Here is a 23,517-nt window from a genome sequence, read left to right as displayed (position 1 = left end):
AACCAATGTATACTCCCCACCATGACTTATGGAAGTGAAATTTGGGCATTCACCAAAAGAATGGAAGAGAAGCTTAAAACTACACAGTGAAGAATGGAACGAATTACATTTGGAATCAGACTCTTAGATAAGAAGAGAAACACATGGATTAGGCAGCAAACTCAAGTAAAGGACATTTTTATCAAAACTAAAGAACTAAAATGTTCTTGGTCAGGACACATAGCTGGAAGACATGATGACAGATGGGTGAAGAAAATAATAGAATGGTACCCAAGAGGAGCTAGAAGAAAACCTGCAAGACAACGATGGAGAATGGAGATGGATAGATGAAATTCACGAGTTCATGGTAGTAAATGGATGTCCATTGTACAAAAACAGAAGGAACTGAAAAGCTGCTGGAGAGGCCTTCATCCTGCAGTGGATTGAAAATGGCTGATGATGATGACACCTTTACTTTTTTGTTGGATGACACACTCAATGGATGATAAATTTAAATTGGAATAGATGTGTAGAAATTTTCTTTTACTGAGAGAGTATATTATTGTTTGAATAAACTTTTTTACCTGGTGTTGTGTAAGTGAGCAGTGTAAGTAAATTTAAAGATTGGACAAAGTATTAGAGGCATCTCCGTAGCCAGGTGGGAAGGAGCAGCAGTGCGTAGCACACGCTTCTTGATTAGACCGGGGTTTGAGCCCGTCACCACCAAATATGGAGGATGCGGAAAGGTCAGGGAATGATCACCGCATATCCCTGTAGCAATATGGCCTTAGTTGCTAATGCTCCTAAAAACCAAATAACAAACAAACAAATTATTAGAAAAGATGGGTAAGCTGTATAAATAAACCATCTTAGTTTTCATCACTGTTTTGGTAGATAACTGATTTTTTTGTCTTTTTTTTTTTTTTTTTTTTTTTTTGTAGTGTTTATAAAAAAAGCAGTTATACAGGAATTTTTCTAGCAGGGATAAGGCGATGGTCAGGTCACACCTTGAGTACTGTATACAGGTCTGAAGGCCTCATTTTAATAAGGATGTAGAGCTGTTGGAATGAGTGCAGAGAAGGGCAACAAGATTAGTGAATGGAACGAAGGGTTGCTCTTACAATGAGAGGCTTAAATTTTGCAGATTACAGTGTTTGGAGACTAGACACCCGCGAGGTGACCTGATTGAGGTGTATAAAGCCTTGAATGGTTTGAGCATGCTCAGTGCTGATGGGATTCTTCCTCTTGTTCAGAATAATCACCTGAGAGAGCGTAAATTCAAATTTAGTTAAGAGTTGTAGGATATATGTGCAGAAGTTTGCCTTTAGCCAGTGGGTAGTTGATTGGTGGAACAGACTTCCATCTTTTGTTGTGGAAGTTGATAGCTTAAATAAATTTAAGCTGAGCTGGACAGGTATTTGGAACGAATGGAGGGGTGAAATCGGAGTGTTGTTACTGTTTTTTTTTGGCCTGTGCTGCATAAGTTTGCTTTCTTGCATCGTATGCCTTTACTAATGCTAATATTTAGTTGAAAGCCTGCATAGTTAATATAAGATTATTGCTTTTTTGGCAACTCCATCCTTTTTTTTTTTTTTTTTTTTTTTTTTTCTTAAAAAGAAATGAAATTTTTTTTCAAAGATCTTATTAAACTGAACTCCAGGCTTGTCTTTGAGGCTGGGCACAGACATTCTCTCAAGTATGACAAGTTGTAGGTTGCTACATGGATGTCTAAAACACTGCTGGAACTGATATTCAGGTGACACTTGAGTAAGTGGACTGAATTTTGTTGATAAAAGTTCATCTACTTACCCCCCTCATGTTGGTGGGACTGGGTGGATGGGACTGTTAGTAGTGTGTGTTCTGAGTGTTTAATGGTGCATAAACTATACTGGCTATAGTGCACCTTTGTTAGTACTACACATGAGCATAATCCCCCATGTGCAAGTCCTTAAATACAGCACCTAGTATTCTGGAGGTGACCACCCAGGTGTGAACCAACATAAGCAGGGGGGGTTGAGGTTTGTGGGCATCCACACAACACAGAAGAATGCTGCCCTCTGTATTAACAGGGAATACTAGTAGGTAGCAGACTTTCATCATTTGGTGCAGTACCACCACTGCTTATGCTCCAGAACAAAGCTATAAAACTTTTAGTAACTCTTTAGGAGGCATCCAAATTAGCTGGCGTATAATCTCACTGCTTCTACTCTGCCAGATAGTGACTGGAATGAGTCCGAGTAGTGTGTATTCTGGGGACATTGTCAAGGTCATGTTATGTCAAGAAGCTGGGTATGTTCTTGCTATGTGTATTCCATATCCAAAAATTTCATTAATTTGTACGTCCCCCCCCCCAAACCTTTTCTTTACTACTGAATATATCATGACTAGTCAAACTAATAGAACAAACTTATCTGCAAAAAAGATATGTCTCATTCATTTCACATATATGTGTGATATCAGTTCCAATCTCAGTGATGTCCATTTCCACTTATGGTCTGCCAAAGCTCCACTTACTTTTTCTGACAGAACCTCAATTATCATTTTGATTCAACTAGCTCATATCAGTTGTTTCCAGTTATTTGCTGTACAATTCCTTTTGCTTAAAAGGTGGTACTTGTGCTCTGATTTTGTTCAGTTGGCTCTGATTTTTTCTGTCAGAGATTTGGTAATTTGCAATCTCCTCTTTTTGATTTTCTCTGTCTTAAAATCTGTATACCTTATTCTGTCAACCTCATTTGTTGCCTCTATTAATCTCCCAATTCCACTACTCACTTGGAACTCTGCCTCCCTTTCATTGAAGCTTGACTTTCTCCAGTCCAACTTTCCTGCCAGTGAGGTAGTGATTTTCCTTAGCGATTTTAACGTTCACAACTCTGTCTGGATTCAGTCTTCTAGTCACATGGACCCAGCTGGTCAAGGTGCTGATGCTTTTGTGATTACTATACTTCACAACAGCGTCGTGAATCATTGTTAGCTTCTGTGGTGGAGGTGAAGTTCATTTGTATCGCTACACAAGGCAATATAGTTAGAAGAGCTTTTGTATTTGCTGTGGCACTTTAGAATAAACATTATCACATTCATAAATATTTGATCAGGTAAAACCTTGTATATACCATATCATATAAAAAATTTTGCATACATCACAAGTAAAAATTATAGAAATGATTGATGCGTAACAAGCTTCTGCACATTCTTCACATGGTGATTAGTTTTTATAATCATAATGTTTAAAGTTTTCACTAAAGGTGCTAAATTATTGCCTTTGCATTTTTGCCTTTAGCCAGCGGGTAGTTGGTTGGTGGAACACACTTCCATCCTTTGTTGTGGAAGTTGATAGTCTAAATAAATTTAAGGCTGAGCTGGATAGGTATTTGAAATGGAGGGGTGAAATGGGAGTATTTTTTTTTTTTTTTTTTGGCTGATGCTGCATAAGCTTGCTTTCTTGCATCATATGCCTCTACTAATGCTAATTATTGCATAAAGTGAAGCAAATGGGATTATCAACAATAAGTAAAACTTAGTGTCGATAATCCCACCGACTCTTTGTACATTATGCAATTTTTAATCTTGACTGTTAAAATATACAGTAGGTATAGGCTTATTTCACACACTATACAAAATTAAATTTATATATGCCACCGTAAATATATTTCCTTTCGAAAAATCCGGTTAAATACGTCTGAATGGTCTACCCTTTGCTGCAAAAATAGTCTTCCATGTGCATTAATATATTTGGAACTACGTAAATAGGATGCTTCCGTAGACTCAACATTCACTCACGATGCCATTGCTAAGTGACATTGCTACAGATTTTTCATTTACTTGCCAGAATACCAGACAATTCTAACCACACAGCCTAGATCCTTGATTTTTTTCTCCTGAACAACCCTTTGAAGTGCGTGGTTATCTTGACACCTCAGATCACAACTTGGTAATTATCTCTTCTCCAGCAGATCCTTTCACTTTTGGCTGTTTCTCAGTCACATGTTGTTTGGCATTTAAAAATGGATAGCTGATCAGAGAATCAACTTTGAGAATTAGCTTGGTTATGGTTGATACAAAGTTGCTTATGATATCTCTTTGGCATTTCAAGAAGCTGGCTAATAGAAAATTGCATTTCTCTAGTGCAGTAATATTAGAATAGATTTTAGAATAGCTGCCACAATTAGTTTCCCGCCTACCACAAAATTGGTTGTAATTTGCTATGCTGTGAGAATTATGGTGGTCTTGAGGGAAGTGAAATTGAGTTAGACTTTATTTTCATAGAGAAAAAATGAGTAGACTAATTTTTTTGGAGTTTTCATTATGCATGTTTAAGAATTGGAGAAAAGGTTAAAATTTAAAAGATTTCATCTTTTAAATCTTAACTTTGGTTGAGCTGAGACAGCGTTTGCATTTCCATTAATTATGATCTTTGTGAGAGAGTTTAATTCATCTAGGTACAAAAAATTCAGTAGTAATTTATGTGAGATAATCATTGAAGTTAAGGTTATATTTCCTTAATAAGAGAAAGCAAAGGCCTGGTACAACCTGAATGTATCTGCAGTGTAGAGAAGTTTAATCAGTTTAGATAAGGTAGTTGAATATGTAAAAGACTAAGTTGTAGCAAATAGTTAGGCCAATATGCCTAATAAAGGCAATTTTTAACGAGAACACTGTTATGTTATGCATTAATATACATCATGTATAAAACAAAAGGGACAGAGATAAATTCAAAAACTCAAATGAAATTCCTTGTAATAATATGGAATTCGGTAATAAGGTTAGAAAGCTTTCTTTCAGCTCTTATATAAAAACACATTTCTATTAAAGGAACACATTGTAAACTAAAGTAATAACTGTAACACCAGTGTCTGAGCACTGTTATAGACAGAGTATAGTTATAGCTGCTCCACTATTATTATTATGTATTATAGTAACACCAGCACCATTATTATTATCATCATCATAATTTTTATCCAAATTTTCAGGTTATTAGCACATACAGATGACCCTGACATTGATGAACCATTTGTAGTTTTAAATGATAATAAAGAACCAGAATGTATAGGTAAGTATTTCTTTCTTTATTAATTTTTAAATAAGTATATATGCATCTAATAAAAGGATGTATTCTATGTCTTTTTCTCTCATATGGATAACAATCAAAACATGAAAAAAACAACAACTTATGTATGCTGAACAGCCATTCAGAGGTGCTTCTTAGTGCTCTGCCGACTATTATTGTTATTTAAAGCTCCTAACAGACTCGTCACTTAAAAATTAAATTTAGTTTTGATCCACCCTGGATTGTTTAGACTGTCACTTTGCCCGGTTCATGTTTCTATTCATGTATTCATTAAATATGGTATAGGCCAGGCCTGGGCAAACTTTTTGGCTGAAGGGCCACATTAGGAATTGAAACAGAAGGTGGGCTGCACGTAAAATACTATTTTTAGATATATATATTATTTGTTATCATGAAGAAGAAATATAACATAAAAAAATTATTCTCTAACAACCAAGAATTTAATGAGATGAATGGAACTGTTTTACATCTTTTTAATTTCGGGTGTTAATTTTGTAGTTGAGATTCTTAAAACTGCTTGTAAATGTTCATCGGTGATGCTTGATCGTAAAGAATTTTTATTTAGATTCATGATGGAAAATGTTTGTTCACATATGTAGGTTGAACCAAAAATAACCAACATTTTTCGGGAAAAATCTTTTAAGTTCGTCGAATTTGTCCGAATTAAGAGTATTGTAAAATTTACAGATTTCCTCACGACGGTGAAATTCCCTTAAATATATATCACACTGCAGATCTATAATCCGAAGTTGTGGTTCACTCAGTGCACTATCAATTTCTATTGAATATGGGTAGTGCACTATTGCCAAACTTGTCTCAATTTTTTGGAAGTCGCCAAATCTTTGTGAAAAGGCGTCATTCAGAGCGTTGATAATTTCACAATATTTTTCAAATTTATTTTCTGGAATCTTCAGCAACTTCATGGTTGGAAAGTGGTCTACCTTGTTAATCAATAAAATGTCGAAGGAACAACTGGAGTTTTAATTGAAATCCATTCAAACTTTTTACCATATCATGGGCGTATAAATTTTTCCCTTGTAACACGTGTTGAAAGTATTTAAGCATATCACAATGTTCAGGGTAAACGCAAATTCACAAATCCAGTTATTATCAGTTAATTCGGGAAAGTCCATAATATTTTTCAGTTTTAAAAATAGAACGATGTCATCTTTAAGATCCCATACTCGCCGAAGAACTTTTCCTAAGCTAAGCCATCGAATTTCGCTATGATAAGGAATATCTGTGTACTCAATATCCTGAAGAAAATTAACGAATTGTCTGTGTTTCAGGCCCCTCGATCGTATTAAATTTACTAGTTTAATAATACGAGATGTGACATGTTCAACTTTTCACACATTTTTATATAATAGTTGATGTATAATTCAATGAATTGTAATTAAATTATAATCAGGATAATTTTCACAAGTTTTATCCTGAATTTTCTTTAACGCTCCAACATTTTTACTTGTCAAACTTGGTGCTCTGTCAGTTGCTACGCTTACCATTTTGTTCCATTGTAAATTATATCTTGTTAAGCATTTTTCAAATATATCAGTCCGTTGTTTGGTCTTTAAGAGATTCCATTGAAAGAAGCTCTTCAATAATTTCAAAATTAGAGGTAAATCCACATATGAAAATTAATAACTGCGCAGTATTCTTTCGGTCGTTGCTTTCGTCGAGAGCTATCGAGTACCATATTGTGGATTCTAATACCGATAATAATTGCTCATTCAAATTTGTATCGATACATTCAATTCTTCTTACTACGGTTCGCCGAGACAAACTTATATTCTCAAATTTGTGTTTAATGTCAGGACATATAATTCCACAAGCTTCAGTCATGCATTCTTTAATATAGTATCCATCAGAAAAAGGCTCGTTGCTTTTTGCAATTATATGAGAAATAACAAAACTTGCCTCTACAGTAGCTTCTTATTCCTTAGTTAGCCGCGTAAACACATTTTGTTGTCTAGATAAATTTTGAATCAATCCATCAGCAGTTTTCTTTCTCGCTTCCGGAGTTAAATTAGCACCATATTCGGAATGTTTAGATGAGATGAATTTAGATGAGACAAATAGTCTCGTTATTTATGTTAGCAAAAAAATATTTTGTGTTCCACTCTTCATTGAAGACATGATGCTCTTGTTGAATTTTTCGTTTTTTATTATTTTTTAAAAGGGTGTGAATATTATTTTTATCGCTACTGGCACCAAGATGATAACCGAAGATAACTAACTGCGGGATGACCGTCAGAGAAAACAGATTGGAATTGCGGCCGGTCAGCAGTCCTATCCCATTACTCCGCCACTGCAGCAAAGCCGCTGTCGTCATCATCGGTTGTCTGTTATCGTAGTTTCGTGCAGTTAGTTTATAATCGCAAATTATTCTGTTATAAAAGCGCCCATTGGCTTGCTCCAGTTCGCGCACAATTTCAAATTCTATCTCAATTTGAACAATACAGAGATGATAAAACAATTTACAAGTCGGCAAATTCTATAATGTATTACCTATATAAATTTATTTTTCAAAAATGCGTCGCAAAAGGCATAAAATAAGTAAGCTTTTTTTGAAAATACAATTAAAGCTCACGGGCCGCATGCGCCCCACGGGCCATAGTTTGCCCGTGCCTGGTATAGGCTGTCAGCAGCTTATCTTGGATTTCAGCAGTGGAAAAATGGCTGTATGCTTCATACCACTGGCAGACCCAGAAATATAAATGACAGGAGGGGCACCATGATACAAATAATTATATTGCTACCTTATATCCTCCTAAAAATTATTTGTCTATATGGACCAATTATCAATTTTAAAAAAAAAATGTATAAAGTTGTATATAAAGATGTTATATAAAAGTGTTTGTGACTCAACTGATAAATAATATCTCAGTATATTTTCATATTCATGATAAGGAATGTGAAAATTAGTGTTTTGTATGTTTGTACTACAATTTTATGAGGTGCAGCAGTGAAAGTCACAAATTTTGTTTTATAAAATGTTATTACCAAACTTAATATTCAGTTCTTTGAGATGAGAGAAGAGAACAAATTTACATAAACACAAATTTACATTACATTACAAATTTACATTTGCAAAAATTGAAGTTTTTGCAAACGTTTTCTGGTAAATATATTTAGAACCTCTCCAGGGGTTATCTCAATATTTTTATTTATATTGAGCATAGTGAAACCATTTGAGTCTCTCCTGACCCATCGTTGATCTCAAGTAGGTTTTAATTCTTTTCGGCAAACTAAAAGATTGCTCTGCTGTTGAAGAACTGGTATCACACAAAGAATTTTCAATAGGCAGTCGATGTTTGGATGTCAGATACAAATCTGTAACCTGCCATTGGCGTATCAGCTTTTTCGGATTTCTGTATCCAGAATTCCCTCCATAATTTTAATTCTCCATGAAGTACCTTTGGATTCATATGTTTTTCTGCATCCAGTATTGCTTCATCTGTTGTGTCCGAATCAAAATAATATTTGGGAATTATTTCTTGCAATTTTGAAATAGCTATGGTAATATCTTTGGAAAATCGTGAACTTATTCCACATCTAATTTTTCTTCAATACTCTTGGTCTAGTCAGATATAATTCTAAATTTAGTTTCTGAATTTGCCATTATTCTATTTAATGCCAATTTAGCAGTTTCTATCATTGCATTTGCCTTACAGAAATTGACATTTAATCTTTGCAGCTGAATTGAAAGTGATAGTGTTATGGCTAAAAATGTCAAAATTTTTAAGCACAGCAAAAACTCAAATTTGCAAATTGCTGTAGACAACACCTGGGCATTGCTTGCTGCATGGGTACTGGCAGTATTGGTGCTACTTATATCATCCATTACAGAAACTACTGCAGGCAGTATTTCCAAAAAATGTAGAATCCGTCATGCCTCTCAACCCAATGAGTTTCACAAAGATTCCTGGCCTTTATTGCTTTCTGAGACTGTAAAAGTTGGGTTCTTGAGGCAAATTCTCTTAAAAATTGTTAACGTTTGTAATTATTGTGAATATTAGGTACCATGCCTTTATTGTGAATATTAATACTGCCTTTAATACTGCCTTTATTGTGAATATTAGGTACCATGCTTGCTTTGTTTAAAGCTAAATTCAGCCTGTGATTGACACAATGTGTGTAAATAGCGAGAGGTGCTATTTTCAAAATTCTTGCTTGTACTCCTCTCAACACTCTATTCATGATAGTGGCACCATCATAGCTTTGTCCATGGAGGAATGCAATATCCAAATTGGTTCTTTGAAAAAAGTCAATTATAGTGTCACTCAAACCTTCACCAGTCAAGTTCATAACTTTGGTAAACCCAAGAAAATTTTATTCTATAGTGCACTTTTCTGTGTCGAAAAACCAAATGCAGAATGAGAGCTGTTTGGAAATGCTAACATTGGTTGTTTCGTCAGCCAGGATACTGGTATTAGTGTTTTTTTTTTTTTTTTTTTGGTAGTTGTTGGCGCATCGGCTTCTGTGGCCATAATGCACCTTCCAAGGTTTTTACAGTACTTTGATCCAAGCCCGAGGCGGGATTCGAACCCGCGACCTTTGGGTTGCCAGGCAGGCACTTTACCCACCTGGCTAGCCCGGTCGGCCTGGTATTAGTATTGAGTATTAGCAATGGTCACATGGTGCAAGGAAGCCTATGACTTAATGCTGCACCAGCCAAAAAAAAAAATAATAATAAATAAAAATAAAATAATAAAAAAAGTTAAAAAAAATAATAAAATAAAAGAATAATAAAATAATATAAAATAAAAGAATAATAAAATAAAATAAAAAATTAATAAGAAAAAAGGAAATAGACAACCTATGTGTTTCCCTCCTCCTCCCATAGGTCCAGCTGACCTTTGAATTTCCCCAAACTGTCAGCTTCTACCACTAATGTAGGTTAATTTATTCCAGTAATTTATAACTTGCTGGCTAAAATAAAACTTCTTGCAATTCAGTGTAAACATCTTCCCACCCTAAATTGAAATTATGTTCCCTAGTTCTAGAAAATTACTACAAAACTTACTATAAAATTGCTATAAAACTTTGAATTTTAATTTTCAACAATTTTACTTTGTGTGATTTTCCGCAGCATTTAATTAATTCATTTCGAGTTGTTTTTCTAATAAAAGTAGCATTTTTTCCAGTAGTCTCCAAATTGTTGAAGTTGAAATGGTTCTCAAGGATCTTGTCACCAGCATCGACACAAAATCTTAATAACGCCTTGAAATTCCCTTTTGTTTTCAACTTATCATCATTGTCTTTGTCTATGAAAATGGACCCATCATCTCTATGACTCCTTAAAGTGACATTTTGCATTGTGCAAAATATTATAGTCTTAACAATCATTATTAATTTTTGTCTATTGCTTTCTATTCTTTGCTTGTTAGCATTGTCTATTACTGCTTCAGTACTTAATGTTTTACCATCGTGTCAATAAAATGCTGAGACCTCACTACATTGTTCTTATGGTATTCATTTTTCTTATGAACTCTGAAATCATTCTTGGCATTTTTGTATGATGATAAAGGTTCTATTGCCAACTTTCCCAGTTTTCACATGACTTCCCCCTCCCTCATCTCCTCCAAACAACATACAAATTCTGCAAAAACAACTGTCAAGTGTATGTCGACAGCCAAGGAAATCCAGTGCATTTTGAATGATCAATTTTTGTTTCTTTGGCAACAGAGGGAAATTTGTAGTTTTCAGTTGGACACCATGGATCATGCAGTACGCTGTAAAATTATTCTCAACTATTTTCTGTGTAAAACCAACATAACCAATATCTCTATCATATTGAAGTTCATTTGAAGTTGAAGCTGAACATTCTTCTAAAGTGTTTTGTGATGAAACAACTCCTGTGCAGGCGCCTCCGTAGTCAGGTGGGAAGGAGCAGCAGTGTGTAGCACACGCTTCTTGATTAGACCGGGGTTCGAGCCCGTCACCACCAAATATGGAGGATGTGGAAAGGTCAGGGAATGACCACCGCATATCCCGGAGCAATATGGCCTTAGTTGCTAATGCTCCTAAAAACCAAATAACAAACAACTCCTATATTCTCCTTTTTGTCACTTCTGTTTTTGTCAACATTGCTTTCATTACTTTTAAACTTTTTTAAAAATGTCATGAGAGTAGGTTGTTTCTCTACTCGTCTTTTATAACTCTAAATCTGTAATTAATGATAAAAATAATTATGATAAGTAATTATTGTAATTATTTTTATCTGTATATATTTTATATATATTGGTAATTAGAATTATATGTATCTATATAATATTGGTGTAAATACACCATAGACAACTCTTAAAGAAAAACTACAGTGATAGTGTGAAAGGCATCATTTCATCTGTGTGTATCTCATATTTTGCTCATCCTTCACAATAAGTTGCCCATGTATTGCACTACCTCGAATAAGTAAAGCTTCACTAATAGAGAAGACTATTGTTACTTATTTTCGGTGGCCACCACCACCACCCAGACAGCACCGTTTCAAACTAGTTGGCTTTTCATTGGTGGGTGGGCAGGTACCCTGGTATTGCAAACATGACAACCCACTTGTGAAGTTAATCACACAATATGAAAGATGCCAAAAGGTTTATGTGATAATATTTAAATAAAACTAAGTGCAACTAGGCATAATATTTTAAGATTTTATATCAATATAATATCGGTGTAGATATGCCATAGATAACTCTTAAAGAAAAACTACGGTAGTAATGTGAAAGGCATCATTCCATCTGTATATATCTGTGCACCCCCCTCCCCACACACAATAATGCACAGAACAAAATAAATATGACACTCAAACATAATGTGAATGACAAACACAGACACACAGCTAAACTCTGAATTACTTTGAAGTAGTAGTAGTGGCATGTGATGCAAGAAAGCAAGTGTATCAGCTTATGGAACGTCAGCCAAAAAAAAAAAAAAAAAAAATCGCACCATTCCCTCCAAATGCTTGTCCAGTTCCTCCTTAAATTTATTTAACCTATCAACTTCCACAATGACAGATGGAAGTTTGTTCCAGCAATTAACCACACTCTGGCTAAAGGCAAATTTCAACACATCTATTCTACATCTGTCTTTTCTTAATTTGAATTTATGCCCCCCTTAGGTTCGTAATCTGAACAAGTGGAAGGATCCCATCAGAATTCAGCATGCTCAACCCATTCAAGGCCTTATACACCTCAATCAGATCACCGCGCAGGTGCCTAGTCTCCAGCCACTGCAATTTGCAGAACTTAAGCGTCTGGTAAGAGGATCCCTTCATTCCTCTCACCAATCTTGTTGCCCTTCTCTGTACATGCTCAAGCAAATCTACATCCTTCCTAAAATGAGGTCTTCAGACCTGTATGCAGTACTCAAGGCATGGCCTGACCATTGCCTTATACAGAGGGACAATCACCTCCTTTTCCCTGCTAGCAAAATTCCTATATATCATTAACAAAACCCCATGACTTGCCCTGGCAGCCTGTCTGCATTCCCCTCGACGTGGGCACCTGTACGTGGTGAGGGGACCTCCCAGTGACGCTGCTGGACTTCCAGACTAGCATCACTGGGATCCAACGCCCACAGCCCAGGTTCCAGGCTTACATCAATGGAATCCGGCGTGTTTGCCGTGCGCTGCGACCCGTGGAAATTCGGAAAGGGGGATCCTGGTGGTTGAGGGGCCCAGCTTCAATACACCACTTTGGCCCCTGCTTCGACAAGACGGGTGGTCCTGGAAGGCCCGGCTAGGATCAATCGGCTAGTAGGTTCGCCTGCGAGGGTCAACCGTGTCAATGCCACGCCCCTAACCTCATGGTCCGAGGGACAGGATTCAGGCTGGCGGCGGTGCGGTTATAGTGTCTGGGTAGCCCTGGCGTCCCACTCCCGAGCGCATTTATTGCATGCCGGGTAGTGGGCGTCCCTTTGGGCTCCGTGGTGGGTGGGGAGCCCGGGCACTGAACAACTAAAAACCTATATGAATCCTGATAAACTTACTTCTTCAGGGGCCCCAACCCGGTCCCTATCTGAAAATACAGACGGAGAGACAGATAGCATTATTGCTACAAAGAGGCAGCGAACAGAAATATCATCTGGGCCTGTTCCAAGATTTTTAATTATTCATTCTACCACAGAAAAACCGATTGGCAAAATGTCGCCCTTCTTCATACAGAAAGGGTTAGATGGGTTAGCAGGGTCACCCAAATCGGTTAAGAGGCTCCGTTCTGGAGACCTCTTAATTGAAACCAAAACTGACCGGCAGTCTGAGCAGCTACTCCGTGCAACATCAATTGGAGGAATACCCATAACAGTAACACCACATAGAACACTAAACTCATCGAGAGGTGTCATTTCGGAATGGGACCTTCTCGATGTAACCGAGGAGGAAATCTGCTTGGAACTGAAACCTCGGGGAGTTATAGCCGTCAAGAGAATTAGTGCGCGTAGGGATGGGAAACTTGTTAAAACCAGGAGTGTTATCCTGACTTTTAACTCTCCCAAACCTCCTGATGAGATTAAAGCTGGCTACATCAACTGTCCAGTGCGTCCATATGTTCCCAACCCTTTACGGTGTTTTAAATGCCAGAAATATGGACATTCTCAAATGGCCTGCCGTGGAGTCCTTGCATGCGCTCGATGTGGCGCAAAGGACCACGAAACAACAGCATGTTCAGCCGAAAAACCCACCTGTATTAATTGCGAAGGCGAACACCCGGCCTATTCACGAGCATGCCAGAGGTGGAAAGAAGAAAAAGAAATTCAACGGCTGAAGGCAGAGCTAAACATATCGTATCAGGAGGCAAGGAAAGCAGTGAAACCTGTCAACATCAAAAAACCTACCTACGCCCAGAAGGTAGCAGGGAGGTGTTCCATTGGAACTCAGACGGACATGTCCATCCCTCCAAAAGAATCATTTACCCCTATCGCACGTTATCTCTTATGCTCCCAAAAACCTGCACAGAAGGACCAATCAGCTGCCACTCCTATATCAGTACCTCCTAATGCTCCACAAATAACAAAATCTATCACGAAAGAAAAGAATAAGAAAGGGGAAATACCACCTACAACCCAAGAAAACATGGATGTAGAGCAGAAGGAGGTACAAGAAGACTCAGTTTTGGAGCTCTTTGCTGAGGAGGAAATGGACACTGGACAGCGTCCGTACTTCCCCAGGAAGGATAAATCCAAGACTGAAAAAGGTAAGCCCTCAGCACCTCGGAAGCCGCCTGATGGACCCACCAAGCCAAAATAATGGCTAAATTCCTTCAGTGGAACTGTCGTGGATTCCGGCGAAACAATGATGACATCAAGGCCCTTCTGCAAAAGCATGAGCCAGTCTGCTTTTGCTTACAAGAGACACACCTGAAGCCAAATGAAAACCCTTCGCTTCGTAACACTACCATCATTCGAAAGGACAGAACTGACGATGGACCTGCTCATGGGGGTGTTGCTATAATTCTGGCCAACCATACCCCATATCAAACTATTGCGCTCACCACCAACATAGAAGCAGTAGCGGTTCGCCTTACGGTAGGGTTCTTAATAACAGTCTGCTCAGTATATTTGCCACCTGGGGCTGATATCTCCCAGAGAGACCTTGATGATCTCATTGTGCAGCTGCCTACGCCTGTCTTACTCCTGGGCGACTTCAATGGACATAACACCCTGTGGGGTAGTGCAAACGTTAATGGAAGGGGACGTGTCATAGAGCATGTGCTCAATGACAATGACCTATCCCTTCTAAATGTGGGAACTAACACCTTTTTTCACATGCCTACCCGTACGTTCTCTGCTATTGACCTCTCTATATGTTCCCCCTCTCTCCTTCCTTCAATCACTTGGGAGGTAGAGGAGAATCTTTATGGGAGTGATCACTTCCCCGTGATAACCAGCCTACTTAAAGTGACGCCATGTTCACCTTTTAGGTTACCACGATGGAAGATTGATCAGGCTGACTGGAACACCTTTCAACACCTGGTAGACTTTAACATCAGTACAGTCAGTCGGGAGCATATTAATGACGCAGTGGCGTACATCACAGAAAGCATTGTCCATGCAGCTGCAGCTACAATTCCGAAAACATCTACCCGGTTTCCGCCATTTCCAAAACCTTGGTGGAATACTGAATGCACAGCAGCAAAAAAGGCACAAAACAAAGCTTGGGGGATATTCCGACGATATCCTACCATAGCCAATCTCTTAGCCTTCAAACGTGCACGCGCGAAAGCGCGATATATTCGTCGTCAGAGCCAAAAGGAATCGTGGGTCCGCTTTACATCCACCATTACCCAGTCAACCAGCAGTAAAGCTATCTGGGACAAAATCCGGAAAATGAAGGGTAAATATACATCGCACCCTTCATCGGTCCTGGAGTATAATGGATGCGTTATTGCAGATCCAACTGCAATAGCCAATGCACTTGGGGAGACTTTTTCTGCCATCTCGTCAACATCTGCTTATTCCCCAGAATTTCTGGTCTGGAAAGATAAATGTGAAAAGCAGCCAATTAACTTTAAATCAAGAAGGTCTCATCCCTATAACGGGCCCTTTACCACTGAAGAGTTAGAAACAGCTCTAACTCTTACCAAGGCAAGTGCTGCCGGACCAGATCTTATCCATTATTATATGATCAAACATCTGTCTGCAAAATCCATGGACCAACTGCTTTTTCTATATAACAGAATATTTAAAGAAGAGCAGTTTCCGGATTCCTGGCATAAGGCAATCGTGCTTGCCTTTCCTAAGCCAGGAAAGGATCCCAAAATCCCAACGAACTACCGTCCTATTGCTCTGACTAGCTGTCTGTGCAAAATTCTGGAGAGAATGGTCAATGCCCGCCTTATCTGGTATTTGGAGGCTAATGGGTTTCTCTCCAGATTTCAGTGCGGCTTCCGTAGGAATAGGTCAACTTTGGACCACTTAATCAGGCTCGAGACTTCCATTCGAGATGCCTTTTTAAAACGAGAACACCTGGTGTCAGTGTTCTTTGATATGGAAAAAGCGTATGACACAACTTGGAGATTTGGAATTTTAAAAGACCTCTATAGCATCGGCCTTAGAGGTAATCTCCCCAATTTTATTAAGAACTTTTTATGTCACCGTTCTTTCCAAGTCCGTGTAGGATCTACTCTCTCTCGCTCTTTTAGCCAAGAGAAGGGAGTGCCTCAAGGATCCGTTTTAAGTGTTACGCTTTTTGCCATTAAAGTGAATTCTATCACAGAACAACTTCCTCCAACTGTAAACTGTGCCCTCTATGTTGACGATTTTAGCATATTTTGTCATTCCTGCAACATGAGGGTAATTGAGAGGCAACTGCAACGTGCTATTGACCATTTGAACTCATGGGCAACGAATAACGGGTTCAGATTCTCTCCACAAAAGACAGTTTGCATGCATTTTTGCAGAAAACGCAATCTTCACCCTGAACCTGAACTAAGGCTTTGACAAAATGCCATCCCAGTAGTACCTGAGACTAGATTTTTGGGGCTTATCTTCGATAGAAAGCTGACCTTTCTAGAACACATCCGTCAGCTACGTGCGAAGTGCATGAGAGGTTTGAATATCCTGCGTGCAATCTCCTCACATTCTTGGGGCGCTGACCGATGTACCCTCATGCGCCTCTATCGTGCACTCGTACGATCTAAGATAGATTACAGGTGCCAGGTATACGCATCCTCTAGACTCAGCGTACTCCGATGGCTGGATCCCATCCACCATCAGGCGATCCGTATTGCCACTGGAGCATTTCGTACTTCTCCTGTCCATAGCCTCTATGTCGAAGCGAATGAGCCCTCGTTATCGCTTCGCAGGAAACAGTTGTCTCTACAGTATGCTTTGAAACTGAAATCCCTGCCAGACCATCCAACGTGGACACCCGTTTTTGAGCCACGTTGGGAAAATCTGTACAACATTCGCCAGACTGCCAATCAACCATTCGGTATTCGTATCCAAAGGCTACTCAATGATTTGAACATCACATTAGACAATGTTGCCCCATCACCAGGGCAACCTTTTCCACCCTGGCATGCTCGTGTCCCAAACTGCAACTTTTCCCTTAACAACTGGAGAAAGGGTAATACATCATCCAACATCTACCTGCAGCTCTTTTTAGCTGAGCGCTCGGAACATGCTGACTTCTTGCCCATCTACACAGATGGCTCGAGGTCAGATATGTCTGTCGGATCTGCAGCTGTTTTTCCAGACACCACGGTATCTGAGCAGATCTCCAACGAATGCAGTGTGTTCACTGCAGAGCTGCATGCGGTTGAGCTAGCCTTAGATCGTATACAAACCACCCAACACAAAAAATATATTATATATACCGATTCTCTGAGTTCATTGCAGGCTTTATCATCGATGAGGTTCAACCCTCATCCTGTCCTGACCCGGATACAGCAGAAGCTGCATTCCTTAGCAGAATTCAAATTTGATGTTCGTTTCTGCTGGATCCCAGGCCACATTGGGATCTCAGGAAATGATTTGGCAGACTCTGCAGCCAAATCAGCGAACCTATTTAACTCTTGCCTGTCAGTCCCCTATACAGACTACAGGCAAGTAATTCGAAAGAAACTGATATCCCAATGGCAACACTCTTGGCATGGACAGACTACAAACAAGTTATATGAGATTAAGCCTGTAATTGAACATTGGCAGTCTAGTCTACGCAGGAACCGAAAAGAGGAAGTTGTTCTATCTCGGCTCCGCATAGGACATTGTCACTTGACACATTGCTATCTGCTGAGGGCAGACAATCGTCCTATGTGTAGAAATTGTGACACCATTTTAACAGTCCGTCATATTTTAATTGAATGTCCGTCCTTTTATAATGACCGCCGTTTATGTTTTAGCCATCTGTCTGAACCTTATACACTTAGACAGGTTTTAAACGACAATGACAATATGTCAGCTATTTTTAAGTTTTTACAACTTATTAATCTAAATAATTCAATCTAAAATATTTTTATCGTTTTATACTGCATGAACGCTTTAATTTGTATATTCTTTTAAAATAATATACAAATAATTTAAATTTTATATTCTTCATCTTTTGACTTGGCGCATTATAGCCTTAGATGCTAATGCGCCATAAAACAAACAAACAAACAAACAAACAAACCTGTCTGCATTGCTCAGAAAACTTCATATCTGACTGCACAATTACTCCCAGGTCTTTTTCATTTTCTACCACTTCAAGTGTAGTACCACACAGTTGGTACTTTTCTCTCGGGTTACTTCTACCCATATGCAGTACTTTTCATTTGTCAAGGCTAAACTTCAGTTGCCACTTCTTAGCCCATCTGCCCAAATTATCTAGATCCTGTTGCAGTAGCACACTGCATTACTGTCATTAACAACCCTGCCAACCTTTGTATCATCTGCAAACTTCAACACTAAGCCTGATATACCTTCATCAATATTATTGATAAATATACAAAACAACAGAGGACCCAACACGAACCCTGTGGGACTAATAACATTAGTCCACGAAGAGCAGCACCCATTGATTACCATCCTCTGTCTTCTCCCACTCAACCATCCTTTTATCCATTGCAGTAACTTGCCCTTAATGCCATACCACTCCAATTTGTACAGTAGTCTTCCATGTGCAACAGTGTCAAACGCTTTACTGAAATCCAAGTATATGATATCAAAATTATTTTTTGCATCCAGTTCCTTTGTAACCACATCATAATACCCAATCAAATTTGTCAGAGAAGACTTTCCCTTAACAAACCCATGCTGTGTCTGAATTATTGCTGCAGTCTTGTCTAGATGATCCTGCAATTCATCTTTAACCAGTGACTCCATTATTTTACCCGGAACAGAAGTTAAACTAACTGGTCTGTAATTACTCGTGTCACCCTTCGATCCCACTTTGTGAATTGGGGGGGGGGGGTACGTCTCCAGTCTGTGGGGACCTCCTCTGAATCCAAGGAGGCTCTCATAATTATGACTAAGAGTTTGCTTACTTCCTTTGCGGCCTCCTTTAATATAACTGGATAGATCCCATCCACCCCTGGTGCCTTATGTTTGATTTCAACAATTCCTACTCCACTTTGTTCTCAGTTATTACAAAATCATTAAGCACCCTGCTACAATTTGATAACTTTCTGCCATTTTCAAACCTTAATAATGCCTCATGTGTGAATGTTGATGCAAAATGCTCATTGTTTGTTTGCTATCTGAGCAGGATTATAAACAGTCAAACCATCAATATCAAGCAAACCAATCAGATTCAACCCCTTCCTTTTAGAGTTTATATAAGTAAAGAAATCCTTGCTGTTTTTCTTATCATCCTTTGCCAAAGATTTCTCGTAATCTGCCTTCGCCTGCCTAACCTCGTTTGTGACTTGATTACAGACTAGCTTATATCTGCCATAAGCTTTTGTGTCGCTTGATAATTTATATGCGTCCCATGCATTTTTCTTCTCTGCCACGAGTCTCATTAGTTCATTTGACAACCATTTAGACCTAAACCTTGAACATATTTCTTAATAGGTATGAAACTTTTGGTAACTTCCAAGATTAATTCCTTGAATGCTTCCTACTTAGAATTTGTTGATGGTAACATCATCAATTATACTGAATGAGGCAGCGAGGCAAGCAACAAACCCTTACCCATACTTATGAGAGTATCCTTAGATTCAGTGGAGGACTCCATGGACTGAAGATGTGCAAATGTATCCCCAATTCACAAAGGGCTTTCAGAGGGTGGCACAAATAATTATAGACCTGTTAGTTTAACTTCTGTTCCTGGGGAAATAATGGACTCATTAGTGAAAGAAGTGATCCAGAATCATCCAGACAAGACTGCAGTAATAGTTCAGACACAGCATGGGTTTGTTAAGGTCTTATCTGACCAATTTGATTGGATACTACGATGTGGTCATAAAGGAACTGGATGCAAAAAATAATTTTGATATCATATACTTGGATTTCAGGAAAGCTTTTGATATTGTTGCACATGGTAGACTGCTGTACAAATTGGAGTTGTAAGATATTAAGGGCAAGTTGCTGCAATGGATAAAGGGATGATGGTTGAGTGGGAGTGGTAATCAGTGGACACTGCTCTACATGGACTAATGTTATTGGTAGAGCCCTCACGGTTCAGTGCTGAGCCCATTGTTGTTTTGTGTATTTATCAATGATATCAATGAAGGTATATCAGGTTTAATATCCAAGTTTGCAGATGATACAAAGGTTGGCAGGGTTGTTAATGTCAGTAAAGACAGTATGCTACTGCAATAGGATCTAGAAAAGTTAGGCAGATGGGTCGAAAAGTGGCAGCTGAAGTTTAACATTGACAAATGCAAAGTATTGCCTATGGGTAGCAGTAACCCAAGAGAAACATACCAACTGTGTGGTACTAGACTCAGGGAGGTGGAGAATGGAAAAGACCTGTGGGTAATTGTGCAGTCAGATATGAAATTCTCTGAGCATTGCAGTTGGGCTGCCAGAGTAGGTCATGGAGTTTTGTCAATGATATATAGGAATTTTGCTAGCAGAGACAAGAAGGTGATTATCCCTTTGTATAAGGCAATGGTCAGGCCACACCTTGAGTACTGTGTACAGATCTGGAGGCCTCATTTTAGGAAGGGTGTGGAGTTGCTAGAATGAATACAGAGAAGGGCAACAAGATTGGTGAGGGAAACAAAGTGGTGCTCTTACTAAGAAAGGATTAAGTTCTGCAAGTTGCAGCATCTGGAGACTAGGCACCTGCTTGGTGATCTGATTGAGGTCTATAAGGACTTCAATGGTTTAAGCAGGCTCAGTGCTGATGGGTTACTTTCACTTGCTTGTATTAAGAACCTGAATGGGCATAGATTCAAATTGAGGAAAGACAGTTGTAGAATAAATGTGCAGAAGTTTGCCATTAGCCAGTTAATAGTTGATTCCTGGAACAGACTTTCATCTGTTGTTGTGGAAGTTGATAGCTTCAATAAATTTAAGGCTGAACTAGACACATTCGGAGTGACCAGATGGGTGAAATGGGAAGCATTTTTTTTTGGCTGATGCTGTATAAGTTTGTTTTCTTGCATCATAAGTCTCCAGGGCTGGATTTTAACATTTGTAAACGCTAGGCACTTTTATTCCGAAATGTGCTAAAAAGGAGGTAAAATGTTTCTATCTCTTTCTATTTTAACACTTTGACTGTGAATCACATCAATTAATGTGACTCAAGTTTCAACTATAATAAATGATAAACCACCACAATTGATGGAGCGACCATCACTTTGATTCTTCTAGTTTCGAGAACAGTCACTAGATAATGTGTGTATTGAATTGAAGCTCCTAGAGTCGATTGCGTACGTTTTCTCAGCTCATTTTTCATTAGTCACGATGAAAAGAGTGTACTGTTTTTTTTTTTTTTTTTTTTCCATTCCTTCCTAGCGGGCCTAATGGGAAATCTGGCCCTGTATGCCTCAACTAATGCTATCTGGGGAAGTAGGACAATGTATATTAGTGTGACTAATATACATTGTCCTACTTCCCCAGAGTCTGATTGTTGATACTTTCCTTTTTTTCCCTCTTTCTTTATTTTCATTATCCTTTTATTCTCTTATCCCCTTTTTATTTTTTTGGTTTTCTGTGTTAAAATTTTTTTTTGTTCTCCACTCCCCAAACCTTGTATTTACTATTCTTTTAGTAGTTACTGTCCATAGCTGTAATTATGACAAGTGGCTCAGAAGAGAATAATTACAGCCCTCTTAAGTTTTGCTTCTGTTCAAGGGGAACTTTTGTTCTTGTGAAGACATACTCGGATCTTATTCTGCTTGTCCTTATTGCATGATATATTTCCTGTTTACGTGACTAAAGAATCACAAAGTTTTTTGTAGAATCTGTATAATCTGCTTTTAAAGGTAGGTTCTAGCATTGATGAGATACCCTGATTTAATTTCCTTCAAGGACATTTTCCCATTTTCCCAGGCATTCAGTTTTGTCCATCAGAATGCCAAATTGCTCCTTAATTTCCCCACTCTCTTTACATCTAACACGCAAGCACACACGAAATGATTTGGTCGACTCTGTAGCCAAATCAGTGACCCGTTCTAACTCTTCTCTGTTAATCCCCTGTACAGACTACAAGTAAGTAATATGAAAGAAGCTAGTTTCCCATTGGCAACACTCTTGGCATGGGCAGGCTGAAAATAAGTTATACAAGATTAAGCCTGTAATCGAACTTTGGCCATCTAGTCTGTGTATGGACTTAAAAAGGATGTTGTTCTAGCTCAGCTCTGCATAGGACACAGTCATCTGATGCATGCTTTTCTACTGAGGCAGATGACTGTCCTATGTGCGAGCATTGTGACATCATTTTAACATTAAAACATATTGTTATTGACTGTCCAAGATTTTTAAATGTACACCGTTTATGTTTTAGTTCTTTTAACCATCTGACTGAGCCTTATACACTTGGTCAGATTTTAACTGACAAAGACGATATGTCTGCAATTTTTAACTTTTTAAAAATTATAAACCTTTATACACATATATGAATGTTTTTATTATGCACTATGCATCTTTATTTTTTACTTGATTTTATCTTGTATAAATCTTATTTTTAGCTATTTATAAATATTGATATAACCCCCCCCCCTCCTGTGACACTATTACATGAAGCTACATTTGTTTTCTTTTAACCCGGTAGTGTTAGTGGCAATTCCGATTGTGATAAAGATTGTCCTGCGTTGACTGTCAGACACAAATTTCCCTTTTTATTTCTGAAAAAACAAATTTGGTATTTTCAAATTGTGCTTGTTGTATAGTTTTAGTAAGACCAAATGATTCATGGAATCAGACTTTTTTTTTTGTATCAGACTTAAAATACTAAAACAAAACAGAATAGAATATTAATCTCATTCTCACAAGGTCAGCCAGACTCACTGCCTCTACCACATTGAGAAACAACTTATTGTAGTGTTTGACACCCTGCTGCCCATAGGTGAATTTCATGAGATCCATTCTTTTGTTATTCTCTGAGATTTCATATCATTGCCCTCTGATTCTTGTCTCACCTACAAGGGAGAACAGACCTTCCTCTTTCATTTTACTCTACCCTTTCAGTGCTTAATACACTTAACTCAGATCTTCCCCTCGGATGTCCAGTTGTAAAACTTTGCAGTCCACACCTTCTAAGCCATTCTTCCTATGTGCATTGATTTTCATCCATCATTAATCTAGTTGTTCTTTGAACTTTTAGAATATTTTGAATACAATTTTCAAAGTATTCTAAGTGTAAACCAAATATTCTAAACATAGGCTTGTATGCAGGAATAATGATGTTCCTACTAGCAAAGGTTCTATAAATTATTGACAGGACATCATTAACTAGCTATTCACCTATTTACACTGTATAGAAAGTTTCATGTCAGGTTGAATTGTAATGACTAGATCTTTTTCTTCTCGAACGACTTTTGGTTCCTTTCCCCTTAGCTTTTAACGACTCTAGGATTTCTGTCAGCCAAATGCATAACCTTACA

General features: G+C 38.2%; 1 protein-coding gene across 2 annotated transcripts in view; it reads left to right on the top strand.

Moving 5' to 3' along the window:
- Nucleotides 1-23,517, top strand: part of LOC150081910 (UBX domain-containing protein 1) — a 231,312-nt gene that overhangs the window by 19,385 nt on the left and 188,410 nt on the right. For both annotated transcript variants that reach the window (XM_090379816.1, XM_090379815.1), the window contains exon 3: nucleotides 4,950-5,029. In XM_090379816.1, coding sequence (XP_090235942.1) covers nucleotides 4,950-5,029 — 80 coding nt within the window. The remainder of the gene's footprint in view (nucleotides 1-4,949; nucleotides 5,030-23,517) is intronic.

This window comes from Mastigoproctus giganteus, chromosome 8 (genome assembly GCF_048544385.1).
Source record: "Mastigoproctus giganteus isolate SK-2022 chromosome 8, ASM4854438v1, whole genome shotgun sequence".
Classification (NCBI taxonomy): Eukaryota; Metazoa; Arthropoda; class Arachnida; order Uropygi; family Thelyphonidae; genus Mastigoproctus; species Mastigoproctus giganteus.
Note: the sequence above shows the minus strand (reverse complement) of the source record. Positions and strands in the feature narration are given on the sequence as shown.